A 13086-nucleotide genomic window follows, 5' to 3' on the forward strand; every position below is an offset into this window, starting at 1 on the left:
CAGATGACTTTGCAGGGCCATTTCAAAATATGTCAAAGAAAAATATTTTGATTTCCTTCAGGGTCTCCTGTCTATCATGTGATGCTGTATCAGAGTCAGGTTGGAAAGGAAACTGCTTTATACTGGGATAATTTTAAAAACGTGTTTTCATGCCTATGATCCCAGCACTTTGGGAGGCCAAATGTGGGTGGATCACTTGAGTTCAGGAGTTTGATACCATCCTGGCCAATATGGTGAAACCCCATCTCTACAAAAAATACAAAAATTACCTGCGCGTGGTGGCACATGCCTGTTTTCCCAGCTATTCAGGAGGCTGAGGTGGGAGGATCACCTGAGCCCAGGAGGTCGCAGTTGCAGTGAGCGCAAACTACACCACAGCACTCCAGCCTCCAGAGTGAGATCCTGTCTCAAAATACAAAAATTTAAAAAAAAAAAAAAAAACCCTTTAATGAGATTTTATGGTTTATAGGGTATGACTTAACCCCTGCCTTGCATGGCCTTAGGTCGTGTTTATAATATGGTATCTTATTGCCACCAAGAGTCTGTTTTGTCAGATCTGTAATTTTACCTAAACACCAAAAGGGAGGGGGCTAATGAGGCGTGTCCGACCTCCCTTCCTGTTATGGCCGGGAATTCAGTTTTTCACGTTTCCTGGGATCACTTTGGCCAGGGGTCTATTCATTTGGTTGTGGGGCTCAGCATTTCATTTTTGGTTTATATTCTCCTAAATGACTTTCTGCCTTTAGCAAATGCTAGTCTTTTTGTCCTATCCCTTGAGTCCCTTGAGTTCAAAACTAATACTAAAATTTGCTCACCACCAGTTCCTAAGTTAAAATTTAGCTTCAGTGTTCTGTTTATCTTTCCAAGTTTCTACTTATATTTTGGTCTGCATATTCCTTGCTTTCTTGCCAATTTATTGCATTGTATTAAAGATTTTAAAATATTTTATCTATCATTGAAAATTATTTTTAGAAGAATTGCCTATCAGATTAGGAAAACAACCATAAGTCAAGAAATAAAAATCTATAAGTAAATTTTAAAATGATCTTTTGGGCTGGGTGTCATGGCTTATGCCTGTAATCCCAGCATTTTGAGAGGTGGAGACAGAAGGACACAGTAGTCCAAGACCAGCTTAGACAACATAGTGAAACTCTGCCTCTACATAAAAAAATAAAAAATTAGCTGGGTGCTGTGGTGCGTGCCAGGTACTTGGAAGGCTGAGGCGGGAGGATCCCTTGAGCCCAGGAGTTCAAGGCTGCAGTAAGCTATGATTGTGCCCCTGCACAGCCTAGGCGACAGAGCAGGATCTTGTCTCTAAGAAAAAAATTTTTTTAAATTTTTAAATTCTTTTTGTTATAAATAAGATTTCGGTGCCGCAAAAGAAATAGCACTCAAATGTAAAATTGTCTTTTTAATTCTCAGCCAGGCAAGTTACTTCTATAGAAGTGTGTGCCCTTACAGATGGAGCAATGGTGAGCTCACACTTGGACAAGGGAGGGGAAGGGGTTCTTATTCCTGATGCACGTGGCCCCTGCTGCTGCGTCGTTTCCCTATTGGCTAGGGTTAGATGGCACAGGTTAAACTAATTCCTATTGGCTAATTTGAAGAGAGTGACAGGGTGAGTGGTTTGGCGGCAAAAATGGTTATGCAGGGTGGAGAATGAGTCAGGGCAGAGCAGGTAGCAGGTAATTGGAATGAGTCAGGGTGGAACAGTAATCGAGAAAGGTTGCTTTATGAGGAAGTTAAGTTTAAAAGTAGAAGGCAAAGAATTGAACATACTGACATATTGATTCTTTGAAACGAAATTTAGAACTCATTTAACATTTTGATTGGAATTCTATCATAGGATTTTTGATGATCTTAAATAATCATTTTCCAAAATGTATTTTACAACTGCCTTCTTTTAAAATACTCAGTTAAATTGGGTTTACAAATGTTGTATGCCGAATTCCCTTCATAGAGTCACAGTTTAAACTCTCGCAAAATCCTGGGGTTTTTTTTGTTTGTTTGTTTTGTTTTGTTTTGTTTTGTTTTTTCTTTTTTTTTACAAAAAGAAGGCCAGGCGCGGTGACTCACGCCTGTAATCCCGGCACTTTGGGAAGCCAAGGTAGGCGGTTCACAAGGTCAGGAGATGGAGACCATCCTGGCTAACAGGGTGAAACCCCGTCTCTACTAAAAATACAAAAAACTAGCCGGTCGTGGTGGCGGGCACCTGTAGTCCCAGCTACTCCACAGGCTGAGGCAGGAGAATGGTGTGAACCCGGGAGGCTGAGCTTGCAGTGAGCCGAGATAGCGCCACTGCACTCCAGTCTGGGTGACAGAGCGAGACTCCATCTCAAAAAAAAAAAAAAAAAAGAAGAAAGAGAAGGAAAACCTTGTTTGATTTTGTTTACTCAGCATTTCCCCAGTTCCCCCCAAGTAACAGCTATCAGTGCTCTACAGAACTAGTATTTGCAGAATACTTTAAAGAGCTCTCCCCATTCATCCTTCCCCCCGCCATAAAAATAGGAAGTCCTGAGTCTTCCTTGCAGAACCAAGCTTCTTTTTCCTCATATGTTATATCTGATGATATCATCAGGAATCTTGCTGTTTAATATAAATTCTAGATATTTGCTTTTAATGATGTTTTCAGGGTCTAATCCTGCCTTAGAAATGGGGACCATATTGACTACCAGACGTATCTCAGAGTCCTCAGTCTATTAGTGATCTTTCTTTTTCCTCTCTCTCCTCCATTGGAGTTTCCATTTTAGTGTACTTGGGGCCCTCCTAATTCTCAAGAATCAAAGGATTGGATAAAATCTCACCATTCATCTAGTTGAGCCCTATCGAGATTCATTAGACAATAAATTTAGATGTAATAACAAAGCTTTTTTTTTTTTTTTTTTTTTTTGACAGTGTCTGTGTCACCCAGGCTGGGGTGTCATGGCGTGATTATAGTTTGCCGCAACTGCAAACTCCCAAGCTCAAGCGATCCTCCCATCTCAGCCTCCCGAGTAGCTGGGACCTTCAATACCCTGCCAATTTTTTATTTTTTAAATTTTTTTGTAGAAGCAAAGTCTCCCTATATAGCCCAGGCTGATCTTAAACTCCTGGGCTCAAGCAATCTGCCTGCCTTGGCTTCCCAAAGTACTCGGATTATAAGCATAAACCACCACACCCAGCCTAAGTGGCTATTTTATTGCTCTCCTTTTCAACCTTGAAGATTTATAGTCAGGGCCTTTTGTTTTATTCTACTCACCTGTTCCCTAATAATTTCAGAAGTTACCAGTGACCTCTTATATTCATCAGTTTCTCTTTTTGTTTTTTAAATGTTTATTTTACTAAACTTTCTCTAAAGCATGTAACACTATTGGTGATTTCCTCTTAATATCTATGATCCATTCTCAACAGTTCTCTTTCCCCATCTTGATTTTCCTCACTCCCTTTATATAAATACACATCTTTCCCAAGTTTCTGTCCTTAGCTCCTTTTTCTCGTTATTCTCCTTACGTTTATTCCTTTATTTATTCACTTATTCATTTCTCCAATAAACATTTACTCAATAGGATGAATTAGTTAAAATATTATTTTTAGCATAATATAGAAAGCTTGAGCCTATCTTTTACCTTTTTATTTTTAATTGGGTCACAGAATGTGAGCATATGAGAATGACTTTTTACTGCTGAGATGTATCTTATAATCCTTTTTTTTTTAAGACAGATCTCACTCTGTTGCCCAGGCTGGAGTGCAATGGCACCATCTCAGTTCATTGCAACCTCTGCCTCCCAGGTTCAAGTGATTCTCCTGCCTCAGCCTCCTGAGTAGCTGGGACTACAGGCACAGGCTACTGTGCCCAGCTAATTTTTGTATTTTTTTGTAAAGACAGGGTTTCACCATTTGCCCAGGCTGGTCTTGAACTCCTGAGTTCAGGTGATCCACCCACCTCAGTCTCCCAAAGTGCTGGGATTACAGGCGTGAACCACTGTGCCCAGCCGTTATTGTTTCAGTAGTCATTGCAATAGAACATGCAGTAGATTCTAAACTGTTTTTCAGAATTGACAATACATGAAATTCAATTGAAAACATTTTTAGCTGATCCTAGTACCAAAAGCACTCAGGCTAGAAAGACTGGCTTTAGACTAGATAGCCACTTCTAGGCTAAGCTCTTGAAAGAAAGTTTCTTCCTTTTTCCTCAGGGCAGTACTACAACCTCCCCATCCACAGCAGTAGTTTGAAATAGGCAAAGATTATCTGTGGTATATTCTTTTTCCCTTCTGACTCTTCCTCCTGTTTTCTAGAGTGCTTGTCTCGGGCATTAGTGCACTTAGGCAGCTCTAAGCTTTTTGCTGCTCTCCTGGTCAGGTCTGTTCTCACCACCCTCACACTCTAAAATTAGTGCTGGAAGTTCAGACAATCCGTATTTTCTACCTTACAAATTAAAGGAAAGCAAGTACAAAAGGCAGTGTCTAGAGGAAAAAACACCACACCAATAGGTAGATAAATCTAGATTCCAGTTGTGTTTCTGTGGCTGACATCTATGCCTCTTTTCTCTAATCTGGAAAGTGGAGGAATTGCACGGGAATAATTGATGTCTAAGGTCCCAGCTCTATGAGTTTAAAATAATTTCATGCAAACATATAAAATAATGGATGGATGAGGACTTTTGATGGAGATAGCTACATTGTCTAAGGTCAGGGCTTTAATCACTATTCTTCAGCCACTAGGGAAATCAGTTGCCACATTTGCAGCCATTGTGGGCACTATTCTGGATTCTGGCCACGTTGGACCCCGCTGCCAGATAGAGGAAGAACTGGTTAATATAACTGTATGAAAATATCTGCTGGGCATGGTGGCTCACGCCTGTAATCCCAGCACTTTGGGAAGCTGAGGCAGGCAGATCACTTGAGGTCAGGAGTTTGAGACCAGCCTAGCCAACATGATGAAACCCTGTCTCTACTAAAAATATAAAAATTAGCCAAGTGTGGTGGCATGTGCCTATAATCCCAGCTACTCGGGAGGCTGAAGCACGAAAATCGCTTGAACCTGGGAGACGGAGGTTGCAGTAAGCTGAGATCATGCCACTGCACTCCATCTCTGGGTGACAGAGTGAGACTCTGTCTCAAAAAAAAAAAAAAAAAAGATTAGCATAATGATGTCCTCGAGGTTCATCCATGTGGTAGCATGTGCCAGAATTTATTTTTAAGGCTGAATATTCCATACATCTATGTGTGTGTGCTTATATACCACATTGTGTGTTTTGTTTGTTTTGTTTTTTATTTATTTCTTAAAATAAATAAATATTTATTTCTTATTTATTACTTCTTAAAATTATTATACTTTAATTTCTAGGGTACATGTGCGCAACGTGCAGGTTTGTTGCATATATATACATATGCCATGTTGGAGTGCTGCACCCGTTAACTCGTCATTTACATTAGGTGTATCTCCGAATGTTATACCTCCCACCTCCCTCCTCACCACGACAGGCCCCAGCGTGTGATGTTCCCCACCCTGTGTCCAAGTGTTCTCATAGTTCAGTTCTCACCTATGAGTGAGAACATGCGGTGTTTGATTTCCGTCCTTGCGATTGATTGCTCAGAATGATGGTTCAGCTTCAGCCATGTCCCTACAAAGGACAAGAACTCATCCTTTTTTGTGGCCGCATAGTATTCCATCATGTATATGTGTCACATTTTCTTAATCCAGTCTGTCATTGATGGACATTTGGGTTGGTTCCAAATCTTTGCTACTGTGAATAGTGCCACTATAAACATGTGTGCATGTGTCTTTGTAGTAGCATGATTTATAATCCTTTGGGTATATGCCAGTAATGGGATGGCTGGGTCAAATGGTATTTCTAGTTCTAGATCCTTGAGGCATCACCACACTGTCTTCCACAATGGTTGAACTAGTTTACAGTCCCACCAACAGTGTAAAGTGGGGTTTTACAGTTTCCCATTATTATTGTGTGGGAGTCTAAGTCTTTTTGTAGGTCTCTAAGGACTTGCTTTATGAATCTGGCTGCTTCTGTATTGGGTGCATCTATATTTAGGGTAGTTAGCTCTTCTTGTTGAATTGATCCCTTTACTATTGTGTAATGGCCTTCTGTGTCTCTTTTGATCTTTGTGGGTTTAAAGTCTGTTTTATCAGAGACTAGGATTGCAACCCCTGTTTTTTGTTTTTTTTTTTTTTCTTTCCATTTGCTTGGTAGATCTTCCTCCATCCCTTTATTTTGAGCCTATGTGTGTGTCTTCATGTGAGATGGCTCTCCTGAATACAGTACACTGATGGGTCTTGACTCTATCCAATTTGCCAGTCTGTGTCTTTTAATTGGAGCATTTAGCCCGTTTACATTTAAGGTTAATATTGTTATGTGTGAATTTGATCCTGTCATTATGATGTTAGCTGGTTATTTTGCTCGTTAGTTGATGCAGTTTCTTCCTAGCATCAATGGTCTTTACAGTTTGGTATGTTTTTGCAGTGACTGGTACTGGTTGTTCCTTTCCACGTTTATTGCTTCCTTTCAAGAGCTCTTGTAGGGCAGGCCTAGTGGTGACAAAATCTCTCAGCATTTGTTGTTTGTAAAGGATTTTATTTCTCCTTCACTTATGAAGCTTAGTTTGGCTGGATATGAAATTCTGGGTTGAAAATTCTTTTCTTTCAGAATGTTGAATATTGGCCCCCACTCTCTTCTGGCTTGTAGTGTTTTTCTCGAGAGATCTGCTGTTAGTCTGATGGGTTTCCTTTTGTGGGTAACCCAACCTTTCTCTCTGGCTGTCCTTAACATTTTTTCCTTCTTTTCATCTTTGGTGAATCTGACAGTTACGTGTCTTGGAGTTGCTCTTCTCCAGGAGTATCTTTGTGGTGTTCTCTGTATTTCCTGAATTTGAATGTTGGCCTGCCTTGCTAGGTTGGGGAAGTTCTCCTGGATAGTATCCAGAAGAGTATTTTCTAACTTGGTTTCATACTCCCCATCACTTTCAAGTACACCAGTCAGACATAGATTTGGTCTTTTCATATAGTCCCATATTTCTTGGAGGCTTTGTTCATTTCTTTTAACTCCTTTTTCTCTAAACTTCTCGCTTCATTTCATTCATTTGATCTTCAATCACTGATACCCTTTCTTCCACTAGATCAAATTGGCTACTGAAGCTTGTGCATGTGTCATGTAGTTCTCATGCCATGGTTTTCAACTCCATCAGGTCATTTAAGGACTTCTGTAGACTGTTTATTCTAGTTAGCCATTCATCTAATCTTTTTTCAAGGTTTTTAGCTTCTTCACAATGGGTTCAAACATCCTCCTTTAGCTCAGAGAAGTTTGTTACTGCTGATCGTCTTAAGCCTTCTTCTCTCATCTCATCAAAGTCATTCTCCATCCAGCTTTGTTCTGTTGCTGGGAAGGAGCTGCATTCCTTTGAAGGAATAGAGGCGCTCTGATTTTTAGAATTTTCAACTTTTCTGCTCTGTTTTCTCCCCATCTTTGTGGTTTTATCTATCTTTTGTCTTTGATGGTGACATACAGATGGGGTTTTGGTATGGATGTCCTTTCTGTTCATTAGTTTTCCTTCTAACAGTCAGGATCCTCAGCTGCAGGTCTGTTGGAGTTTGCTGGAGGTCAACTCCAGACCTTGTTTGCCTGAGTATCATCAGCGGAGGCTGCAGAACAGCAAATATTGCAGAACGGAAAATGTTGCTTTCTGATCCTTCCTCTGGAAGCTTCGTCTCAGAGGGGCACCCGGCTATATGAGGTGTCAGTGGGCCCCTCCTGGGACGTGCCTCCCAGTTAGGCTACTCATAGGTCAGGGACCCACTTGAGGAGGCAGTCTGTCTGTTCTCAGATCTTAAACTCCATGCTGGGAGAACCACTACTCTCTTCAAAGCTGTCAGACAGGGACGTTTAAGTCTGCAGAAGTTTCTGCTGCCTTTTGTTCAGCTATGCCCTGCCCCCAGAGGTGGAGTCTACATAGGCAGGAAGGCCTCCTTGAGCTGCAGTGGGGTCCACCCAGTTCAAGCTTCCTGGTGGCTTTGTTTACCTACTCTAACCTCAGCAATGGTGGACACCCCTCCCTCAGCCTCACTGCCACGTTGCAGTTCGATCTCAGACTGCTGTGCTAGCAGTGAGTGAGGCTCCATGAGTGTGGGACCCTCTGAGCCAGGCACGGGATATAATCTCCCGGTGTGCCATCTGTTAAGGCCATTGGAAAATCGCAGTATTAGGGTGGGAGTGTCCTGATTTTCCAGGTACCATCTGTCACAGCTTCCCTTTGCTAGGAAAGGGAATTCCCCAACCCCTTGTGCTTCCCAGGTGAGGCGATGCCCCGCCCTGCTCCATGGGCTGCACCTCCTGTCTGACAAGTCCTAGTGAGATGAACGCAGTACCTCAGTTGGAAATGCAGAAATCACCCGTCTTCTGCCTCACTCACACTGGGAGCTGCAGACTGGAGCTGTTCCTATTCAGCCATCTTGGAACCTCTCTCCACCGCATTGTGTTTATTCACTTATCTGTCAGTAGACACCTGAGTCACTTTTACCTTTTGCCTATTGTGAATAATGCTTCTGTGAATATGAGTATACAGAAACCTGTTTGAGTTCTTGTTTTCTATTCTTTTGGGTATATGTCCAGAAGAATAACTGTAATATACAGTAATTATATATTTCTTTATTTTTTGTGTGTGTGGAATTGCTATACACAGTCACTGTGCCATTTTACATTCCCACTGAGATTTCCTGAACTTTCTGTTCATTAGCATTTCACTCAATGGGTTTTAGAATCAGTGATATATCTTGTCTGATCAATAGCAAGATCCCCCACGCCACCCACCCCTCCTTTTTTTTTTGAGACAGCCTCACTCTGTCATCCAGGCTGGAGTGCAGTGGCAGGATCTTGGCGCACTGCAACCTCCGCCTCCTGGGTTCAAGCGGTTCTCCTGCCTCAGCCTTCCAAGTAGCTGGGATTACAGGTGCCCGCCACCATGACTGGCTAATTTTTGTATTTTTAGTAGAGACAGGGTTTCACCGTGTTGACCAGGCTGGTCTCCAACTCCTGACCTCAGGCGATCCACCTGCCTCGGCCTCCCAAAGTGCTGGGATTATAGGCATGAGCCACCGCACCCGGCCTGCAAGATAACCCTTTTTATATAACAGTGAGAGAGAAAAAAATACCTCCAGTCAATTATAAGATGATCCCAATCTCAGAAGTGTTAAAATGTGCAAAAAATGTATCTTAGTCTCAATGGAATATAGTTGGTAAACATACTAAAACCCCCTCCAAAAAAAATTTGTGTAAGTTACACAACTTTTAACACAATCTTTGTGGAGCAGGAAAGTAAAAGTGGCTACTCAGCAATAGTGTATGAAAATACCTTTCTCAAATGTACTTTTACATTATTTACAAAAGAATGTGGGCCAGGCACAGTGGCTCATGCCTGTAATCCCAACACTTTGGGAGGCCGAGGCAGGCGGATCACAAGGTCAGGCGATGAAGACCATCCTGGCTAACGTGGTGAAACCCCATCTCTACTAAAAGTAAAAAAAATTAGCTGGGTGTGGTGGCAGGCGCCTGTAGTCCCAGCTACTTGGGAGGCTGAGGCAGGAGAATGGTGTGAACCCAGGAGGCGCAGCTTGCAGTGAGCCGAGATCGCGCTACTGCACTCCAGCCTGGGCAACAGAGCAAGACTCCATCTCAAAAAAAAAAAAAGAATGTGCTTCACACACAGTTTTTTACCCCAAAACTTACCTAGCTATGCCTTAATGGCAGTTTGGAATAAAAGTACAAACCCCTCCATCAGGTCCTCTGCAAAATAAAAATAAAAAGGTAAAAACCCCATAGGACAGTAAACAGTGTATTCCAGATGTTAGTTCCCATATATTTGTGATTTCTGGTAAAAGTATCCTAATGCTCTTTTGTCTTTGTTTTGCTTAAAGGATTGTTCAAGTTTAGAAGAATATAACATTGCCGCAGCATTACTCCCTTTGACCAGTGCTTTCTATAGGGTAAGTTTCATTGGTCCATATATAAGCTTGTTACGATTTACATAAATGTATTCAGTTTGATTTATTATGGAACTACATGAGTCCTGTCCTCTTAGTAGTATGCCTAAGATATATCTGTGGTTATATTTATTATAACATTTATTGCTATGTGTAGGAAATTTAATATAGAACACTAAATCATCTCCTAAAATAGCACCCACACCCATTACATCCTTTTCCTTAATTTTCTTTATAACACTTTAAAACATCTGAATTTATGTTACATATTGGTTTGTTTACATGTTTTTTCCCCATCATAGAAAGTAAATTCCATGAGGCTGGGATATTGTCTGTCTTCTTTACTGCTATGTTCCAGGGCCACTCAGTAAATATTTATTGAATGAATGACATTGAAGCCGGAAATTAGAGTTTAACTTTACTGGTAATTTCTGTGAACCTTCTGAGAATTTTCCGGAATGTTCAAAGTGATTTTTTAAAATTCTGTCACTTATTACAGTTATATCTATGCTTTTTCATAAATAGATTAATTCTTATGGCAGACAAAAATCAGCAAATTTCTTTTCCCGTGAAAGACTTGTAAAGCATTAGATAACCACCCACACTTGGAACAATGCATTTAATACGTCCTTTTGAAATATGCAATAATGCACAGTAATTCTGTGGTAGCAGCTCACTTACTATTCAGCCACATGCACAGTCAGCTTCAAGAAGCAATAAGGTAACAAGTTTGGTAACTGCCATACTGTTTCTCTCTGTTAGCAGAGTAATCATACATACTTAATGTTTTAGTGGTGGGCTTGGATTTGATTTTTTGTGGTTGGCATGGTTTGTTGTTGGATGAGTTTGTTTTGGATTGTTTTGGTTTAGGGATGAATCAGTCAAGGTCCAATCAGGAAGCAGAAACCACACCAGTAATTTGAACAGAGAAATTTTATTTTATTTTTATTTTTATTTTTATTATTAATTTATTGATATGGAGTTTTAGCTCTTGTTGCCCAGGCTAGAGTGCAATGGCGCAATCTCAGCTCACTGCAGCCTCCTCCTCCCATGTTCAAGCGGTTCTCCTCAGCTGCCCAAGTGGCTGAGATTATAGGCATACACCACCACACTTGGCTGATTTTTTGTATTTTTAGTAGAAATGAGGTTTCACCATGTTGGTCAGGTGGGTCTCGAACTCCTGACCTCAGGTGATCCACCCATCTCGGCCTCCCAAAGTGGTGGGATTGCAGGCATGAGCCACCGTGCCCAGCCTATTTTTATTTTTTTGAGACAGGGTTTCACTCTGTTGCCCAGGCTGTAGTGCAGTGGCACAATCTTAGCTCCCTACAACCTCTGCCTCCTGGGCTCAAGTGATCCTCCCGTCTCAGCCTCCCAAGTAGCTGAAACTACAGGCACACGCCACCACACCCAGCTAATCTTTTTTTTTTTTTGGTTTTATTTTTTGAGATGGAGTCTTGCTCTGTCACCCAGGCTGGAGTGCAGTGGTGCGATCTGAGCTCACTGCAACCTCCACCTCGCAGGTTCAAGCAATTCTCCTCCCTCAGCCTCCTGAGTAGGTGGGATTGCAGGTGCGTGCCACCACACCCAGCTAATTTTTGTATTTTTAGTAGAGACGGGGTTTCACCATGTTGGCCAGGATGGTCTTGATCTCTTGACTTCATGATCCTCTTGTCTTGGCCTCCCAAAGTGCTGGGATTACAAGTGTGAGCCACCGCGTCTAGCAGATTTTTGTAATTTTTCGTAGAGACAGTTTCACCTTGTTGCCCAGTCTGGTCTCAAATTCCTAAATTCGAGCTATCTGCCCACCTTGGCCTCCCAAAGTGCTGGGATTACAGGGGTGAGCCACCACACCTGACCAGAAATTTTAATATAGGGAGTTATTAAGTAGTAATAGGGGATTAAGTACTAAGAGGTAAAGAGAATTCTTAAGAGTACAGGAATAGAATATAGGGAGCAACTACTGCCTCTAGAGCTCAGGCATAGTACCCAACAAAGAAGCAGACTTGGAAGAAAGCCCCTCCCCAGATCTAGGCTGATTCAGATCATGTTGGAGAGGTGTTGTTGCCACTGGATGGCATAAAATTTCAACAGACCAGAACTGGCAAGCAGTAAACTGCCTGCTGGAGTGCTGGCAAGACTTGCTAGGAAGCCACCCATTAGGATGGCCCTGAAACTTCTAGGGTGCCAGTGAAACTTGATAGGAAGCTACCACCTGGGGTACCCCTGAAACTGTATAGATAGTGAGCACTGCCACTGTAGTCCCACACACCACCAGTAGGTGCCTACCACAGTAGCAAGAAGGAGAAAGTACACCAGAACTAGGAAGAGAATCCACTTCCTACTGCAGTGTTCCTTCAGCATCTTTACTGGCAAAGCTTAATATTCTGCATTTTGGCAAAGGAGAAATGTTTATAAGGGCCAGTTCCAGTATCACAAAGCAAGACAGAGAAGGATAAGTTTGGAAGAAAGAAGTACTGCATTGATTACAGAGGGGTTAGGTAAGGTAGATCACACTGATTCTCGGATATTTTCTAAATCTGTACCTTTTGGAAAATTATTTCTAGTGCATATTAGATTTGTTGATTAAGGAAGTAGATATAAATTGCATTATCCTGGGCACAAATTGCAAATTAGCCATCCTTATACTGTCCAGCCAGTATAAACTCCTGGGTCTTGCTAGCATTGCTTCAGAGAATGGACTCAGCTGCTTGTCTTGTTTATTTAAATATTTAAAATATTTAAAATATTTAAATAAACAAATATTTAAAAATATTTAAAATATTTTAAATAACATTATTAATTTTTTTCAATGGAACAAAAGTTTATTGGGTATCTCAATATAAAAAGCTACTATGACAGGCAACATCATGGGCAGCAACATTAATCAAACATTGACATGGTCCCTAGGAACTTATATTAATAGTCTAATACTGCAGATAATTTTTAAAAATCAAACTGATCCGCAATGCCACCAACCAGATGGACATTATCTTAAGTAAAAGTTATGTGTGTGTGTGTGTGTGTGTATATATATATATATATATATATATACACGGGCCAGGTACGGTGGCTCACGCCTATAATCCCAACACTTTGGGAGGCCGAGGCGGGCGG

General features: G+C 41.4%; 1 protein-coding gene across 9 annotated transcripts in view; it reads left to right on the plus strand.

Annotated features, from left to right (window-relative positions):
• Positions 1 to 13086, plus strand: part of SBF2 (SET binding factor 2) — a 519142-nt gene that overhangs the window by 392155 nt on the left and 113901 nt on the right. For all 9 annotated transcript variants that reach the window (XR_012423398.1, XM_045370372.2, XM_045370373.2 and 6 more), the window contains one exon: positions 9904 to 9972. Coding sequence is in view for 8 of the 9 variants with exons in the window: in XM_045370372.2 (XP_045226307.1) it covers positions 9904 to 9972 (69 nt within the window). In the remaining variant the exon portion in view is untranslated. The remainder of the gene's footprint in view (positions 1 to 9903; positions 9973 to 13086) is intronic.

Source organism: Macaca fascicularis, chromosome 14 (genome assembly GCF_037993035.2).
Source record: "Macaca fascicularis isolate 582-1 chromosome 14, T2T-MFA8v1.1".
Taxonomy (NCBI): domain Eukaryota; kingdom Metazoa; phylum Chordata; class Mammalia; order Primates; family Cercopithecidae; genus Macaca; species Macaca fascicularis.